This window comes from Engystomops pustulosus, chromosome 4 (assembly GCF_040894005.1).
Source record: "Engystomops pustulosus chromosome 4, aEngPut4.maternal, whole genome shotgun sequence".
Lineage (NCBI taxonomy): Eukaryota > Metazoa > Chordata > Amphibia > Anura > Leptodactylidae > Engystomops > Engystomops pustulosus.
This window is the reverse complement of record NC_092414.1, coordinates 117,738,636-117,758,416: the sequence shown is the minus strand read 5'-3', so window position 1 is coordinate 117,758,416 and position 19,781 is coordinate 117,738,636. Positions and strand designations below refer to the sequence as shown.

Here is a 19,781-nt window from a genome sequence, read left to right as displayed (position 1 = left end):
CATTTCAGGTGGGCTATCGGCAGGGTTGTTGGCCAATTTAATTTACTCCTTCAGATATATAATTAATTACCTATCCTAATTTTTAAAACCTAGAAAACCCTTTAACCCCTTCACGCTCCATGACAGAAATATCCATCACAGAGCTGTAAGCTGTAACAGCTGACACCCCAGTGTAACATCAGCAGTAAGAATGAGCTTAAGTCATGAGTGTTAACCTCTTAAATGCTGCAGTCTGTGCAACCCTGGGATTTAAATGCCATCGGGGGGGGTTTACCCCACGATCGGCACTCCACCCACGCAGCTTTGTGCCGATCATGGCTATGGCTAATCAGGACCCCTGGGCTTCCATAATCAGAGCCTGTAACATACTGCTACACAGACAGGATCTTACAGTTTTTGTGTCAGCTTATTCGTTTTCCCATCCAGGTCAACATCTGCAAAGAATTTATATCTTCTCTCTACGTTTGAGTGGGTTTCCTGACCACACTCCAAAACATACTGGTAGGTTGATTAGATTGTGAGCCCCGTGGGGACAGGGACTGATCTGGCAAGTTCTGTGTAGCACTGCGTGATCTCTGTGCGCCATATAAATAAATTATCATTATTATTAATTATATATATAAGGGGTTTCTAATATTATGTTTCAAATCTCATTCAAAACTATTTGATGTTTAATGTCTAACGTCATTATATAAAAGGACATTTTAAAAATAATGCAAACAAAGCAGAGATAAGGGAAATGTTAGTCAGTAACTGATTGATAAAACGATTTGTATAAAAAGCAAATCATTTAAAATTTGGAAAATGGTTTCAAATATTTTGCCAAATTTTATATTTTTTTTAAATAAACATAAAAAATATCAACCAACATTTATCACTAACAAAGTACAGTGTGTCATCTCAAAATCACATTGGTAAATTAAAGTGTTCAAAAGTTATAATCATTGAGAGAGAGATACATATCAGATTACAAAAAATGGTACTGAGATTTCATTAAGTCAAGTGGCTTTGAAGGAGAACACTGAACCTATGGAGATTCCCAGAAGGGTGGAGAAACTATAGTAAATTTAGAAACATGATCAACAGTAAATGGGGTATCTCTGAGAAAGAGAATAATGGGTTGCTACGCTTAAATCCGGTGTTATATTGGGAAACGGAAATAATTTATTTAAAGGGAAATAAAATTTCCCTTCCAAATTTAAAAAAAGTTAATATTTACAGTTGGAAAAAATACTAGCGAGATGATGGGAAAAAAAAACAGTGTTTAAACAATACATAAACAAGATACAAAATGATTCCAAAATTCAAACAGAGAGCAACATGTTTTATAATGGGAATAAGTTATGGAAATTTATGTAAAATTTTGTTTAAAAAGGGCACAAAATGAAAGGGAAGAGAATGTGAAGAAAAGTAAAGGGATAAATAAAATATTGGCATATTACTATTCTAAATTATATAAAGGCATAAATGAAAGAGAAGAACAAACGTATAGATATTTGAATGATCTAGATATCCCGGAATTATCTGTAGAGCAACAGGAAAGGCTCTCAACCCAAATAACATCAAAAAATTAGAAATTAATAAAGCTCCCGACCCAGATGGATTTACGTCTGATTTCTACAGGATGTTGTGTTTGCAAATAGAGGAGACACTAACTAAGGTATTCAATAGTACGTTTTCTGAAGGAAAAACATTAATGTCAAGTAACCGCGCTTTCATAAAAGTAATACCTAAAGGAAAAGGAGATATGTTGGACCCTGGGAGATATAGGTCTATATCTATGATCAACACAGATACAAAAATATACTCAAGTATTTTAGCAAATAGACTTGCAGAGTCAATGCCCCATCTTTCCCAGAATGGCTTTATGAAAGGTAGGAATGGAGCCAAGAATGTAAGAACAGTTCTGTCAGTGTTGAATTGGACCAGGGCAAGGCCACTCCAGAGGAAGCATGCACCATTAATATCAGTGGATACAGAAAAAGCTTTTGACAGTGTGGCCTTGCCCTGGCTCAAAAAGGTTAGAATGAGGTTAAATGGGATTGTTTCTCATGGCGATAGACACAATGTATAGAGATGCACAGGCACAAGTGGTGGCACATGGAGAGATATCAGAGCAATTTAAATTAGAAAGAGGAACATGCCAAGGTTGTCCACTTTCACCGTTATTATGTAATATTACTATAGAACCTTTGGCAGCAAAACTCACCAATAGAAAAAGTTAAAAGGGAATAAAAATGGGTGGAAAGCAGTTAAAGAAAGGTTTTATCTGCAGATGATCTGCTGTTATTTTAAGGAGATATTGCAGAGAAATATACATGATTTAAAAATTTCTGGAGCTGTATGAAACAATTTCAGGATATAAAACAAACAATCACAAAACAGAAGCGCTGTTATTAGATAGAAATGCTGGATAGAAAACACTGAGTGGAACCAAAAATGGGAGTTAAATATAGTGAAAATAGCTTTTGTTATTTAGGAATAAAATTGGGGAGAAATAGCACAGGGATTTACTCTTTAAATATAGCATAATGGATGGATCTACCCTTAACGTTGTAGTAAAGATGGTGTTCTTGACAAGGATATTGTATGTCATGCTTAAACTCCCTCCTTTAATGTCTTTGTTGTCATGTTTCAATAAATACAATGGGGCAGATTTATCAAGCTGTCTGAAAGTCAGAATATTTCTAGTTGCTCATGGCAACCAATCACAGCTCAGCTTTCATTTTACCAGTGCTCATGAATATTTCAAAGTGGAGCTGTGATTTGTTGCCATGGGCAACTAGAAATATTCTGACTTTCAGACAGCTTGATAAATCTGCCCCAATGTTTCAGAAATGTATGTGGTGAAATAAAAAGACTAGAATATTAATAAAATTAATTCAAAAACCTCAAATCATTGGAGGACTTTCTTTCCCCAACCTAAGGGAGTATAATGTCACTTACATTGCTAGGCCCAATGGGTTAATGGGCAGGAGCCATTAATAAATCAGGAAGTGGAAGAGAGTTTGATACACACGATGTCATTGGGGTTAACTTTGCACGAGAAAATCTAGAATCTGAATAATGCAGGGAAGGGATTCATACTTTTGCGGGACACAAGGGTAGGATGAAAAATATTGCGGTGGAGATTTCACTTGCCAGTGGAAATGTTAGAGTTTCTAACATTACAGGAATTGATGGATAGAAATAAATGGAAAGCAATTTAAGTTTGGAAGGGTAAAAGTATATGTAGAGTTGTAGATACAGTAGACAATAGAAATAAGAAACTAAAAACATTCAACCAACTGAAGAGTGAATGTAACTTAGAACAGGTCCACTATCTTCATTATTTACAGATCACTAGTGAAGCATACAAAATATATGGAATGGATAGGCAATGCCAAACAAGAACAGCTTATGAAAGTACTTACTTGTATGAATGGGAACCCATACATTGCCAGTATTAGGAGAGAGAGGACAATGCATTTGAAGGTAGGCTAGCTAAAAAATTGAAAGACGATCTAAAAACTGAGCTGACAACAGAAGAAGTCAAAATAAGACTGCTAAAGGGGTAGAATTGTACAAAAAAAATGACAGTTTCTGATATTGAGAGAGATGCAGTGGAGAATACTGACCAAGGTATTGGACATTTGACAAAATATTCCTAAGTAAAATATTGGATTATAAAGATGAATGCCCAAAGTGTGGAAGCACTAGAGTTGACTTGCTGCACTGTCTTTGGTATTGTCCTGTTGTCAGGAATTTATGGAAACTCGTTTTAAAATATATAGAATATGTCCAAACTGTTGAATTGAGATTGTGTAGAGGAGTTTTTGACTATTATGAGGAAAAGCTAGCCGGCAAAAAATCAGAACTAGACGATTTACTGATATTGGCAGTGAAGAAAGTTTTGTTGATAAAGTGGATGTATACACACATGCCAAAAATGTTACAAGTAAGGAAAAATGGAAAGAATTTATATATTTCAGTGGTTGGAGAAGAACAGTAAACTCCAGAGAGATGTATGTGGATAAGTGGAATCAGAAGTGGAGTAGGATTGTAAATAGGATCTTTCCTAGTCTGGAACTCAAGGCATTTTATGCAGAAGGTTTTAAATGAAGTGGTATTAGAATCTGGTGATAGAGCAAGGAGAGGGAGAGAGATGGCTGTGAGGGTGGGGGGAGATTATCCATATGTCAAAGGTTAATGAAATAGTTAACAACTTTTTTATATGTATTGTATATATCTATTTTATATTATTGAACTTGTGTTATAAATTAATATAACCAAATATAGGTACCGTAGATTTGCAATGTTTGTAAAAAGAAGAAAATAAAGCTTAAATTAGAACAGTCAAGTGGCTGTACCCTCAATGTCTTAAAAACAATGACACATGGATCAATGTTCTATTTATAACCAAATTCAAATAATGATAAACATTTTAAAAAAGAAAATATTTTGAAGATGTGTAAAACTGAAAATAAAATATGTCACAATTCTAAAAGAAAAGGTAAGTCCAAGCATAATATAATGGCGGAGATCCTGTGGGCCCCCACGTCAGCTTACCTAGGAAGGACAGAATTGGGAGGCCGGGATTTTGCAGGTGATGCCACTTTTGGTTCTAGAGCAGAGCTGGCAGATGACCCTGATGGCTGCTCTTGCGCTGGTGCAGGCTGGTTTTGATTCGTTTCTCGTGCATTCTGTGGGTGTTCTTTGTCCTTTAATACCTCTTTATCCCTTGATCGAGCCTTATGTTCAGCTAAGAGAATGTCAAATGGTTTCTTACGACCAGGAACTGCTCGTCTGTGGTTAAGTGTATGCGTCTAATAAGCAAAAGCAAATGCAGCTTGTCAGATTCATCTAAAAACGTACATATCTACATTACTGAAAAGCTACGATTTATGATTACAGAGATAAATTAGTCTCTCCTGTCATTATATATCAGTGAAGAAAATTAAACAGAAACAAGTGTAAAAAACTTTGAATGCAGAACCTACTACTTTCATATGTATGAAATGTAGATGTGCATCAAAATGTGCTATAGAAGGTGGTGAAGATGCTGTAGATGTGTTGTATGCACGCATGCTTTGTGTACAGTTCGGGAAACTACCTTGCATGTGAGAGATCTCGTACACGGCTTCTTTGTCTCAGGATCCAGCACACCACAATGCTTATTTGGGTCAAATTCTCTCTCTGCTTGACAAAAGATAAATTATATTCTTACATGTTGATCATAATCAGATAATGCAGCCATATTACAAAGTAAGTCCCAGGTCACCCTTTTATTTCAGACACAAAAGGGAAAATTACATATCTTCATTCCAGTCATAATTGACTGGAAACAAATCTGGCCTTTTTTTGCGCTTGATCTAATATTGTGGTCATGTTTCGGACAAACTAAAATATAGATGAAGGAAAGGGGAAAGCAGAAGGCAAGTGGAAAGAAGAAAACAAAGGAAGGGTGATAAGTAGAAAAAGGAAAGGGGTAAGGAAGAAATGGCAAAGAAAGAAAGGGGGGGGGAGAGTTAGGGGGAAAGAACTAAAGGGTAAAGAAAAAAGAAGGAAAGGTAACAATGGAAAGTTGGAAAGAAGGAAAAGGGAAAAAAGGAAGAAAGGGGTAAGGGTAAAGAACTAAAGGGTAAAGAAGGATCGGCGAAAAAGGAAAGTTGAAAGATGCAAAGAAGATAAAAGAAAAGAGGGAAAGGGTAATAGACGAAAAGGAAAGGGGAAAGCAGGACTATTGTTCCATATGACTGTTTGTACTCTGTACCGTCTTATTTTATTTGTATATGTCCCCTTTGATATGTAAAGCGCTATGGATATGATGGTACTATATAAAGATTATTATTATTATTATTAATAGCCAGCCCCCAGCAGTACACGGTCGGCCAGCCCCCGGCAGTACACGGTCGGCCAGCCCCCGGCAGTACACGGTCGGCCAGCCCCCGACAGTACACGGTCGGCCAGCCCCCGACAGTACACGGTCGGCCAGCCCCCGGCAGTATACAGCCAGCCCACAGTAGTAAATTGCCTGTAAATTTGCTTGAATAAAAACAAACAAAAAAATGGTACTTACTTAGACAAGAGTCCGATGACGCACATCAGACTCACGTCCTCGGATTCCACGCCAGCGCCTCCTCTAGCGCTGCGGCAAGATAAGCCGAAATACTATAAGTCTTCACTGCACATGCGCCATACTTACGGCACTTGCGTGCACTATGCTTGCTTCACTAGTAGCTGCAGATGAGGTGCTTTGCAAGACCAAATAGACCAACTATCTGACTATTCTCCCTTGAGTTACAAGTCTCAAGTCAAAGTAAGAAGTTTTAAAAATTGTAGGACAATTAATTTTGTGGGAAACCTCATACTGCCTATATCCCTGGCTCCAATCAATGAGAGCAGTCCAATAAAATGACATCTTTAAATTCATTTCAGCAGCTTCATTTGAAATAGTGTGTCCTCCTCAAGTTTAATGAATGGTTTATGTCACAAAATGTTAGTTAACAACTTCTATTCCAAGTGTTGTCTTTGCTGCTCTAGTGAGAAGGTATATTATACATTAATCATAGCTACCCATGGAGCAGAGTTCTAGAGAAATGAATAGAGGATATGAGGGCTGTACTCACCACAAATTCTTTTGTAAGGCTTGTTACTACTTTTGGTACCATTTTGATGCTTTTTGTCTAATGATGATATTCCTTTCCCGTTAAGGATCTTTTCTGGTGAAGGAGGAACAGGCTTTGTAACCACTGGCTGTTTTGCTAGGGAGGATGCTGATGATGATGCTGCTGCAGTGGTGTTAGTGGCAGAGTTCATTTTAACATTGGCACCATCTGATTTCACAAGATTTGGGATTTTCTCAAGGCTCACTACTGGAACAGGACCGCTGGAAAACAAAATTGTTCACATGATCCACAGGTCACCATATGTTTTCAAAGACATTCCTCTTCCATTACTTAGCACACTAGTCTGAAGAATGGGATACAGCATATCTTATACAAACCATATCTGACAGCATTACAATACATGTTTCTATATGATCACTACATCTGGAGTCTAGTAGGAAGGTTAGAATTGAAAAGACAGTTGAGACTCTCAACAGCATTTACACCAAAAGCAGGTGTCCCACTACCTGATCATGTTAAACCACACAAGGATGTTGCAAACACTGAAAAGTAACTGTGCAGACTGACAAAAAGCTCTTAGAACACATATTTTACCATTTCATTATACAAGTATGCAGAGAAACAGTAACACTTGCACGAGATTTACAGACATTTTGGAAAATCTTTCATGCATATTAATAGTCCAGTCACATGTGATGAGAAGTCACCTAACATTATGTATGACTAACTATTAAGTATTAATAAGCATTATTAAGCATTAGTATAGATGTAATACTACTATTTGTCTACACAAAAAATAAAATAATAATAATAATAATAAAACAGGCTTTAACTGAACTGGGGAAAATAATGTGACATCTGCTTAAATGGCACAGTACAATATATAAATATTACAGAAAATGGAAAACATACTACACAACTTAAGGAAAATTGAGCAACAGTTCATCTAATCTATTGTGGGGAAGACTGCTGAAAAAGCAAGCTTGAGTTATATAATGATAAGAATATATCATAAGCACAAACCAAGTCTACATGACAGCTGTGCCTGTCCTGTTACAGATGTTACAGAGTTGGGCCCATTGCTAGATTAGTTGCATTAGTGTATAAAATACACTGTAACTGGGAGAGGAGGTTGGCGATTCGAATACATACTGTAACAAGTGATCCATGCAGCCACCTAGCAGTTTACACTACTGAATGGCTAGTAATATGATCCGGTATAGTAAGAAGTGCCAAACATCTTATTAACAAATTGGCTTGCATGTAACTAGGCAATTCCAAAACAAATACAAGGCAAAGATCAGAAGGCAGATGACCGACAGGAAGTCGAATAACAGGACAATGTTCTATTGGTAAAATACTAAACTATGAAACAGTTTCAACAGAGAAAAACATAAAAAAAATAAAATCGATAAAACCTCAACTGATATCAAAATTATATTACATATTTATTTTCATGAACAATATCATTTCCAAATCTGATCTCAGCTTCAAATACTTATTAATCCATTTCTTGCCAAAAACCTCAAAATAAAGATAAGAAAACCTTCCAAACAAATCCATACCAGTTTTTATATCACCAGTCGTGGGATGGATATGAAGATAATGCATTTGAAAAAAGAAAAAAGACAATTCTTGAAAGAAAGAGAATATTCCACTGTATTAAATCTGCCAATAGTGGGTTTACCTTAAAATAAAGTGACTGCTATATAGGTATGAATTTATCGGAAGTAGTCAAACTCAAGACCCAATAATTGAGAAAGGCCCTCTGTTGTATATAGCCTGCCAGCCCCCTGTACTGTACAGCCAGCCCCCAGTAGTACGCGGCCTGACAGCCCCCTGCGTTGTACGCGGCCTGACAGCCCCCTGCGTTGTACGCGGCCTGACAGCCCCCTGCGTTGTACGCGGCCTGACAGCCCCCTGCGTTGTACGCGGCCTGACAGCCCCCTGCGTTGTACGCGGCCTGACAGCCCCCTGCGTTGTACGCGGCCTGACAGCCCCCTGCGTTGTACGCGGCCTGACAGCCCCCTGCGTTGTACGCGGCCTGACAGCCCTCTGTTGTATACAGCCTGCCAGCACTAAAATCACAGTGGCTGACATAACAGTTGTGCACCGGCTGGGCCGTGCGCATGGAGAAATTGCAGTCCTGGCGCCGACCTTAAGAAAGAAGAGGTGCTGCAGACTGAGCTGTCGCGCACCTGCCGCGAACATGAAGATGGAAGCAGAGCTGCCCGGGCCGTCGGAATGGTGAGTACTGAGTTTATTTTTTTATATAACCGAGTATAAGCAAGTGGGGAATTTTCACCACAAACATTGTGCTGAAAATCTTGGTTTATACTCGAGTATATATGGTACATTATTCTTCAATTGCATACTAAAAAGATGTACCTGTATTAAGATAATTTCCCATAAATCTAGCCATGTTGTCCCTTATTAATAAGATGATTGTCCTTGGATACGACCACACACGCCCCACGGCAGTGGGGGGCCAAAAATATGCTAAAGAGGCGCCCGACCACCTGGATTCAGTGTTTATTACCGCAGGATGGCTGTGGTACATGCAGTAACTCCAGGCCATTTCGTATGCAAAAACAACGGGGCAGATTTATTAAAAGTGTCATAAAGGAAGACAGACTAGACTACAGTTAGACTAGACAGTCTTATGCTGCACCAGGTTATGATGCTGGATGATAAATCTGGCGTAGTTGTCTAGTCGTATTGTCCACGTGCTATTAGTTGGCACATTAGCATAACAGCAACGGTTGTCATACCCAAGGACAGCTGTTTTCCGTTTCTAAGGGACCATATGACTATAATTACAGAAAATGATCTTAACTCCTTCGCGCAACAGGAAATACTATATGGTCCTGGTGCTGCTGAGGGTGTATGGAGAGAGATCATGTATAATACAGCTGACACCCGCCTGTTACTGCCCTTGTCAAACCTGACCACGGCACCGAACAATGCTGCTGATGGGCGCCGCCATCTGGATGGCCGACAAATTTGTAGAAAGATTTTGAAAAATTTCTTATCCAGAGCCCACTTTTTAAAATCTGCCATGTTTCACTGGTAAGAATAAGATAAGGAAAAAAAAGGAACAACAGAGGGCGGCGCCTCGGGTGATATCGTTTGGTAATCCGACTAGAATGTAAGGAGAGATCAGGGGTGCTCGCCTGCTTGGTTCTTGAAATAAGGCTCATAAAATGATGATAGTCGATCTGAACTCCTTTGGAGCCAATTTGAACGGTCCACTAGGCTAAGTGTATTTGTAGGGGGTGTTAACGTCAAAGCAGCTCCCACAGCCTTGGCACCACTGGGGGTCCGGTAGGCAGAAAATAATTAAAAGGAAGAAAACAGGGCTATCGTGGGGCGCTAACTGTATACTACCCAAAAATTCAAATTATAATAAAAAACCCTAAAAATTCAAATCACCCCCCTTTCCCTAGAACTGATAGAAAAATAAATAAACAGTAAAAATCATAAACACATTAGGTATCGCCGCGTCCGAAAATGCCCGATCTATCAAAATATGATAATGTTTTTTCACTACGTTTAACCCCGTAACGGAAAATAGCGTCCAAAGTCGAAAATGGCATTTTTTTGCCATTTTGAAAAATATAAAAAAATTAATAAAAAGTGATCAAAAGGTCGCACAGTCCCAAAAATTATAGTAATGAAAACGCCATCAAAATTAGCAAAAAATGACACTATCCACAGCTCCGTACACCAAAGTATGAAAAAGTTATTGGCCCCAGAAGATGGCAAAATAAAAAAAAAATATTTTGTACAGGAGGTTTTAATTTTTTTAAATGTATGAAAACATAAAACCTATACAAATTTGGTATCCACGTGATCGTACCGACCCAAAGAATAAAAGTAGACATGTCATTTGGGACGCAGAGTGAAAGCTGTAAAATCCAAGCCCACAAGAAAACGTCACAAATGTGGTTTTTCACCATTTTCACTGCATTTGGAATTTGTTTCCCGCTTCCCAGTACACGCCATAGAATATTAAATACCGTCACTATGAAGTGCAATTTGTTACGCAGAAAATAAGCCATAACACAGCTCTTTATGTGGAAAAATAAAAAAGCTATAGATTTTTGAAGTTGGTGAGTGAAAAATGGAAGTGAAAAAACTAAAAAAGGCCAAGTCGTTAAGGGGTTAAGGAGTTTAAAGGGTTGGCCACCCATAGCAAATTTTAAAAGGGTATGTATAGGATCACCCATATTATACTTATCCTGTTAAAGTTTGATGTTCGCTGCAGGTCACATGACGCCAAGAAGAAGAACTCAAGATGTCCCTCCATCATAACCACTCCCACAGCAGTGGTTGGAGAGGCCTGCAGGTGTCAATTTGCTGAAAGCCAGCAGGATACGGGAGGTCACAGGAAGTCCAAGCCCCACTGCCTTAGTGGCTAAGACTATTAACTGCTTAAATGCCTCAGTGAAACATGGATGTGATCGTCATTATGAGTATCAGAATATGATATACCCCTGATGAAGCCTACAAGTTAGGCCATTTGCGTGGGGCGGTTTTCTCTGTGCTGGACAATCACTGGTAACATCTTTTATGTACTAAGCTTTATAGCAAAGTTTTATTGTCTATGTGTTGCTTCCATCCATAAGTGTGTTACTGAAATTGTGTTGGGTCACCTCTCATGTACTGTTTGGCATTCATCCCGATATAATATTTACCATTTATACGCTTACAAGGTCTTTCCCCTCACACAATTTCAATTTTTATACCTGTTACCTTGCTTTTGTACATGGAGCACACATTTTATATTGGCTTTATCAAGTACACTCGTCCATGCACAGTGGGTATTTTTACCACGATTTGTGTTTTTAATTGTTTTTAATATTCTATTTTTGGTTGCTCAATAAAACTACTTGATTACTTGTACGCATCCTCTTTTTCTTTGTTCTTTATGTACCTATTTGCTTGAGATGTGGTTTTGAGTTATCTCTTCACCCATTTTGAGTATCAGAATATGCTTAAACAACTTTTTAAAACATAACAAAAACTATATAAATTTGGTATCTTTGTGATCAATCTGACCCAAAGAATAATGAGGGGTGTCAATTGGACTGCAGTGAAAGCACGAGATCCATGAGAATATGTCATTATTTTTTTTCCAGCTTCGCAATACATTGCTTGGAATATTAGACTCTAGGAATTTATAAAATGTATTCCACAGATAAAAAGCCCTCATATGGCAGTGTACTGTACAGCTACTGTATACAGGCGGTCCCCTACTTAAGAACACCCGACTTACAGACGACCCCTAGTTACAAACGGACCTCTTGATGTTGGTAATTTCCTGTACTTTAGTCTTGGGTTACAATAAACAGCTGTAACAGTTATTAAATGTGTCTGTAAGGAAGCTTTATTGTTAATCCTGGTTCTTATGACAACACAACATTTATAAAATCCAATTGTCACAGAGACCAAAAAAAAAATCTGTCTGGGGTTACAACTATAAAGTATACAGTTCCGACTTCCATACAAATTCAACTTAAGAACAAACCTACAGAACCTATCGTGTACGTAACCCGGAGACTGAATGTATAAAAAGTTTATGTCTTTTGGAAGGCAGGTAAGAAATGGAAAAGCAGAAAGTGCTGTGGTCTTAGAGGGTTTAAACTGAAATGTGATGCAAAAAAATGTTTAGTTAGACATTCTCAACCATTTGTCTTTTGCAGCCTGCAAGTGTTCACATATCTCCCAGGCTGCTTAGTTCTGTTTACAATGCAAGTCCGATCATTCTTAGCCCTTATCTCTGCTGAAGAATCTTTCAAAGTTAAAGAAATTTTCTTTTTTTTACCTCTTAAAACAGGATAGCCAGACGCCTTTCCTTGCAAGAATAATAGCAAATGATAAATGACATGAATAAAAATAATGCTTTTTTGTTTAATATTAAAGAGTAATATAAATTAAAGACTAGCTGCTAAAAACTAAAGCTTGTCGAAAAACATATAATAAATGCAAAAGTTATGTTGGTTATGACCAAGGGTGATGCCACATGTTGCATTTTTGAACCGTTTTAAAGAATGCGTTTTCAGTCCATTTAAAAACGCATTCCTTTCTGAATGTTTAACATGAATGTGGCTGGTTTTAATCTATTTCCCAGCTGCATTTTAAAACGGTTCAAAAACGTGACCCTTAAGGGTTGAAAATACTGATCACTTATGCTTTAGCTGTACAACTGCCCCTAAGAAGTATCAAACGTACACCTCATTAGAGCACAATTTCTGAAGAAGACCTTTGCATCCCTCTTTTTACATACCATGGTTTGTCTCTTGACACTTTTGAAGAGAACACCGCATGTTGTTTGTTGTTGGAGGTAAGTAGATTGTCTTTGGGCGCTTTGAATGGCTTTGAATTACTGTTGACTGGGTTATGGCTGCTGATACAGGTTTTTGTTTTCATTTGTACAAGTGATGCTCTGGTGTTGGAGGGAGAGGCCGGTGATGGGGAAGGTTTGCACATTGAACCATGTCTTCTTTCTAAAACAGAAGAGAAAATTTATTTTTATAAAATTAAACAACCCAGACAACCAGAACCATTACAGAATTCACTGACCAACATAAGTAGCAATTATGGTACTGAAATAAGCATAGGACAGTACAGGCGGTCCCCTACTTAAAAACACCCGACTTACAGACAACCCCTAGTTACAAACGGGCCTCTGGATTTTGGTAATTTAATATACTTTAGTCCTAGGCTACAATAGTTATCACATGTGTCTGCAATTAAGATTTATTGTTAATCCTTGTTGTTATGACAACACAAAAGTTTTAAAATCCAATTGTCACAGAGACCAAAAAAATTTGTCTGGAGCTACAATGATAAAATATACAGTTCCGACTTACATAAAAATTCAACTTAACAACAAACCTACAGAACCTATCTTGTACGTAACCTGGGGACTGCCTGTAATGTACTCTCTAATACTAGACTTCACCGGCAGATTGATAAATGGCAAGAAAAATAAGTGAAAAAAGTATAGTCAGGGAATGCATAAATTAATAAAAATGTGATCTTGGGAAAATTGTGGAGTGTCTAAGTATGTGTGAACTATATTACCGTATATATTCGCGTATAAGCCGGTTTTTCAGCAGCATCCGGAGCATCGTGGAGAAGACAGAAGCGGAGCTGCGACAAGCATCAGGACCACCCAAAGGTGAGTATGTAAGGTTTTTTTTTTTTTTTTTTTTTAAGTGCTGGTCAAACTTGGGGCTGGCCGCATACTACAGGGGGCTGGCCGGCCGCATACTACAGGGGGCTGGCCGGCCGCATACTACAGGGGGCTGGCCGGCCGCATACTACAGGGGGCTGGCCGGCCGCATACTACAGGGGGCTGGCCGGCTATATACTGGGAGGCTGTGACCAATGCATTTCCCACCCTCGGCTTATACTCGAGTTGCAGTTTTTGGTGGTAAAATTTGGGGCCCCAGGCTTATACTTCGGTCAGCTTATACACAAGTATATATGGTATGTCATGAAAATAAACATTTCTAAATGGTGTTCCTGTCAATCTTGTATAAAGACTGATCTACTCTATGAAGAAGCAAAAAGGGGTATGTTCAGGCAAAAAGGGTAAAAGTTCGCCAAACTGCCGAAAATTAGAATTTACCTGTAATATCTTTCAAGAAAACAAACAATATCATACCAACCTCAAATCATACAGTCTTTCTAGCTGCGTTTTGTTTTTAGTAACATCTGAATTACTATATTATTTTATTGTGCTTTAACTTTCAGATTAATTTTCTTTTATACCACATTGTTATGTAATACATTTAGTACAAAAAAAAAAGGTTGAAAAGAAAAAAAAAACAGCATATGAAAATACCCATAGACCTTAATATTTGCTGCATTCATTCCTCTAGTTGATACTGTGCATTATTTCCTGATCGCCTTTACAATCTACATTGTCAATATACCAGTCTTTCTGGCCATAGTGTTATTTTAACAATTGCAGAAAAGTAAAATCCCTTTAGAAATGGAGATAAAAAATGTTTGTAGTGTTCCCTATGGAGGTGTAGTCCCCAAAACATCAATGGTTGTGCCTTGGAAACTTTACAAGCCCACTAATAATGTGTATCAAACATCTGTATTTACTGAAGAGCAGCTATGGTAAACCAATGCAAGAATGAAGCCCAACAAAAATTAACATTCATCATATAAATGTAATAAAACGTGTGTAGATATAAGACTAAAAATACAGCCTTTTAACTTCCCCATTAAGGAAAAAGCTTATAGCAGTGATGGCAAACCTTTTAGACACCCAGTGTCCAAACTACAACCAAAACCCACATATTTTTCGCAAAGTGCCAATAGCTCAATTTAAGCAGTAACTTATTACTCCCTGCTCTTTCACAGGTTTAAAGTATATAGGCACCTGAGGACACCAATACAGTAAAAAGAAGAAGACGTTTGGATTATCATTGTAGCTGTCTTCTAGGGTCCTGGGCTCTCTGGGACTGCAAGAGGCCTTGAGTCCTGTCTGGCGAACTCTGTGCTGGGTTGATGGCTCGGGTGCCCATAGAGAGGGCTCTGAGTGCCACCGCTGGCACCCATGCCATAGGTTCGCCATCACTGGCTTATAGTATTACACAACAATATTAGTGCACATTCTTTCAGTTGTACTAGAGCTAGTGAGCCCCAGCCAAAGATCTACTCCTAGTAATGATGAACACATCTTATGTGTATAGCAAATTCCAATACACACATTTCTGCTTTATTTTAAACAGATCCTGTGAATCATGTTGACCCATTACAGCTTTGGCACCAATACTAAACAAAGTAATGAGCAAAGGTCTCAAAAAATATTAGGGTGTCACTTGTGAGACAGTGAAGTAAAGCAGCTAAAGTAAGCAGCTCCTAGTGCTAAAACAAACGCCGCAGAGTTAGAATGATAGCGTTACCGGAAACCTCCGATAACGCTATCTAACACCGCTGTGGAGTACACTAGAAACTCCAGACCGCCCTCAAAGCTGTCTGGTGTATTCATGAGGGGGCTGGTTTAGGGGTGGTGACTGCCGTTTGAAGCACTGCAGTCACCGCCACCCTATGGAGCGAGCGGGACGGTCCGGGGAAGAGGTAGCGACTCGGACCGCCCCCTCATGAATACACCTGACAGCTTTGAGAGCGGTCCGGCGTTTACATTGTACTCCGCCGAAGTGTTGGATAGCGTTATCGGAGGTTTCCGATAACTCTATAATTCTAACACTGCAGCTTACTTTAGTAAGCAGCTCCTAGTGCCAAATTTCTTAATGACAGGTCCTCTTTAAAGAACATTGTTCCTTCTTTTATAATAAGTCTATATCCGTGAAAATATAGTTTTAAAATTATCCACGGCCTGGGACGCTCAGGCCGTGTCACCCAAGCACTTCAGGGAGCTTCGTTGGATTTATGAACACTCCCCCCCCCCCTACACACACACATTGTGCATAGATAGGTGAAGGGCAGAACCGCTAGAGCGAAGGGAGGTATGCATACATTAAAATACTAGGCTCTATGGTGCTGACCGCCCCAGGCTGATGCATAACTTTTATAACTCTATGGAACAATAGTAGAGGAAGTGTGTGGGCACAGCCGACACCTAATACAAAACAAGGCAGCACGATGAAGTGGACAGGGGGTGTGAAGGCATTGACTCCACCGGAGTGGTGCTCTTATCCGAAAAGGTACAACAGTCCAAATAGATGCAAGAATAGAAGAACTTTTATAACTCTATATTTTCGCGATCATGGAATATAGTTATAATAAAAAGTCCTGAAGAACAAAGTTGTTCTTACTAGGACACATCTACCATCTCTAAATAAATGATTTTTAATGATGAATTAAAAATGGACAAAAACGCATGCGTTTTTAAAAAAAAGGATGCGTTTTTTAACGATCTGAAAATGCACTAACTAAAAACGGCCCAAAAACGTCCTAAAAACGCCACGTTTGTCTTCACCCTAAGGGTGATGTCACACATGCCGTTTTTAGGCAGTTTTTGGGGCGTTTATAGTTAGTGCGTTTTCAGTTTTTCAGTATTTGTCCGGTTTTTGAATTTGCGCAATTAAAAACGGACAAAAACACATGCATTTTTTAGGATCTGAAAACGCTCTAACTAAAAACGGCCCAAAAACGGCCTAAAAACGCAATGTGTGACATCACCATAACTTGGGCTCTTATAGATGCCTCAGTTACAAGGGAAACTTGTAAAAGGGAAAAAAAAAAAAGTGAAAATGTTCTGGAGTGCTCCACGTACCACGGCACCTGCAATATTACTTTATGGAAATAAATACTTCGGAGATATATAGATCTCAACACTATTTTATTTGACCCGCGACGGCAACAAACCCTTTGTTTGCAGCATCTACAAAGTGATTATGCCCTCAGAATAACTGCAACAGGTGAGCAGTTACAACACCACAACAATTATCATTACCAGACAGAGTTATCCTATTAGTGCTCTTTTCTTTCTTTTCTGCACAACTTGATTATGACATCACAGGGGGCAAATAAAGTAAAAACACACACAAAAAACATTAATAAATATTCATAAAAATACAATGACATTTCGCCATATAATTAAAAAAAAATCCCTGGCTAGCATACAAAAAAACACAGCCCAGTCGCCCCATTTGCCCAAGACTATATATACTATATATCAAAATGACCTAAACAAAACAGGGAATTCATTAATCATCTTCATTTTGAGTTTATTTGAAAATTTTAAAAAAGTACTATAAAATTACCAAAAAAATGCATTTTTCCCCACTTTTAACCCCAAATAAAAATGAAAACAATATGTTTAAACTTGTATTACCTTTCTAACTAGCTCTAAGGGTGAAGACACACGTGGCGTTTTTAGTCCGTTTTTAGTGCGTTTTCACATTGTTAAAACCGCATGCCTTGAAAAACGCATGCGTTTTTGACAGGTTTGACCAATCATCTTAATTCAAACTGGTCAAAAACGCATGTATTTTTAACGATGTGAAAACGCACTAACTAAAAACGGCCTAAAAACGCCACGTGTGTCTTCACCCCAAGTGTCTCGAAAAAAACATTGCAAAAACTTTTAAGGTAGCCCCCCCAAATAAGTTATGTCCCTTAAACTGGCGCTTACGAAAATTCGCTAAAAATAGTCAGAGCCTTTTCAGGCCGCGTCACTTAGGCCGGCGGCATATGTGGCGTTTTGCACCCGTTTTTGGGCAGTTTTTAAGCAGACCGGTTTTTTTTACGGATTGCTTAAAAAAGGGGCCAAAAGCGTGTTCAAAACACCACGTGTGCCATCACCCTGAGGATGCGGTCACACGTCGTGTTTAACACATGCGTTTAAAATCGCATTGCAATAGCTGGAGAGTGATTTGCTTAATTAAACAGCTGGTAACACCTGTGTTTACAAAACGCAACCGTTAACGCATTGTTAACACATACGTTAACATCACGGTTAACGCATGCGGTTGTTAACGCATTGTTAACGCATGCGTTAGCATCGCGGTTAACGCATGCGTTTTGTAAACACAAGTGTTAAGAGGTGTTTAATTAGGCAAATCACTCTTCAGCTATTCCAATGCGTTTTTAAACGCATGCGTTAAACGCGACGTGTGAACGCACCCTAAACGGAATGTAACTGACACCAATGGAAGCCAATAGAAGTTAGTAAAAGCAGCAGATCTATTTGATCCGTTAGAATTCTATTGTTTGAGTGAGGGCGCTGTCATACGGGACATTTTGGCTGCATTTGCGCAAACGCAGCCAAAACGTCCCATGTGACAGCACCCTAAGAGAGTAGCATAGGCACAAAACATGGGCACATGACCTGAGCCTTATCTGTAAGAATGAGAATTGTAAAACGTTACAACATTCAGCAGTTCAGAAGCAAAAAGGGGGAGAAGGATTTGGGATACAAATAAGGACAGTCCCACTAAGTGTGATGCTACACATGGCGTTTTTGGTCCGTTTTTAAGTATGCGTTTTCAGTCCGTTTGGCTGGGTACAACGTGTTTATCTATTAGGATAATTGGGGGAAAAAAACAGCCAAAACGCATACGTTTTTAAACTAACTGAAAACGCATGCTTAAAACGGACCAAAAATGCCATGTGTGGCATCAGCCTAAAAGCAGGCCACTTGGTACATATGCTGTAGATATTACTGGATTATGGAGGTAGAAACTTGTCAAAGCTGCGTGGGCTATGGTTGTGGTCAGTGGAGCACAGGGTATGTGTCATGCTATCTGCATACAATAAAACAGGAAAAATCTGCAGGTTTGGCTTCTAGCTTGGAGAAAAGAAGTTTGACATACATTGCTGATTAAGCTAGAGATACATAAAACATGTAACGCCATAGATACACAGAATACATGTGCAGTTCCTGTACTACGTCATCTACAACAATCAGTACAGAATACACTCCTGCAGATACAGCACACTAACATGTCGCCAGCCATGAAGCAGTTAACAGGGAACTATGGCGATACGAGAGTACGCAGCCAGTCATGAGCAATGGCCTACTCCGTGTGGCCCAGGTGCAGCCCGCAGCGCAGGGATGAAGCCGCTCTCCGTGTGTGCAGGCCTGGTATTGTGTGCAGCACTCGGAGGAGGAAACTCGCACATGACAAAAGCCACTTCCCCTCTTCTCGGACGATTACGTAGCTCAGCAGCAGCTCCTGCACTGGCACCTCACAATACAAATACAGGCCACATGGCCTGCAGGGAGGGAAATGACTGACCAGATTTCTCATGGAGATCAACAAACACAAGTGAAAGCCACTTACAGCGAGAGGAAGAAGCAGCTGCCAAGTGAATGTGACCGTACAGCGCCTGGAACACATGTTGTGGAGCCGCGCGGTGACACAGCCGCCGTCACAGCCGCTCAGAACCCGGCACTTGTTACAGCAACTTCACGTCCTGCCAGCCGGGTACCACAGCAGCACTTATAGCTGTGGCCTCTCATCTGACAGGACGATGCCCCAGCATCCAGCTACTGTACCCCCACAACTCCCTCAGCTGACAAATGTCCCCTTATACATTACAGTGGCATATCATCTAAAACATCCCGATAAACCTATGTGATAAGTATAAGGTTATTAAAGAAATCTCTATTTACATTAAACATAACGTGGCTTACACTGTATAGTTATTGTAATATAGTGGGTGCAGATCCACTGAAGG

At 39.2% G+C, this 19,781-nt stretch overlaps 1 protein-coding gene across 7 annotated transcripts in view; it reads right to left on the bottom strand.

Annotated features, from left to right (window-relative positions):
• Positions 1–19,781, bottom strand: part of ATXN7L1 (ataxin 7 like 1) — a 70,131-nt gene that overhangs the window by 18,416 nt on the left and 31,934 nt on the right. For 4 of the 7 annotated variants that reach the window (XM_072147180.1, XM_072147181.1, XM_072147183.1 and 1 more), the window contains 4 exons: positions 12,898–13,117; positions 6,609–6,868; positions 5,093–5,175; positions 4,549–4,805 (listed from right to left, as the gene is read on the bottom strand). In XM_072147180.1, coding sequence (XP_072003281.1) covers positions 4,549–4,805; positions 5,093–5,175; positions 6,609–6,868; positions 12,898–13,117 — 820 coding nt within the window. Of the gene's footprint in view, positions 1–4,548; positions 4,806–5,092; positions 5,176–6,608; positions 6,869–12,897; positions 13,118–19,043; positions 19,222–19,384; positions 19,514–19,781 lie in introns of those variants that run through there. The other 3 variants (XM_072147184.1, XM_072147187.1, XM_072147185.1) reach the window with 3 other exon arrangements.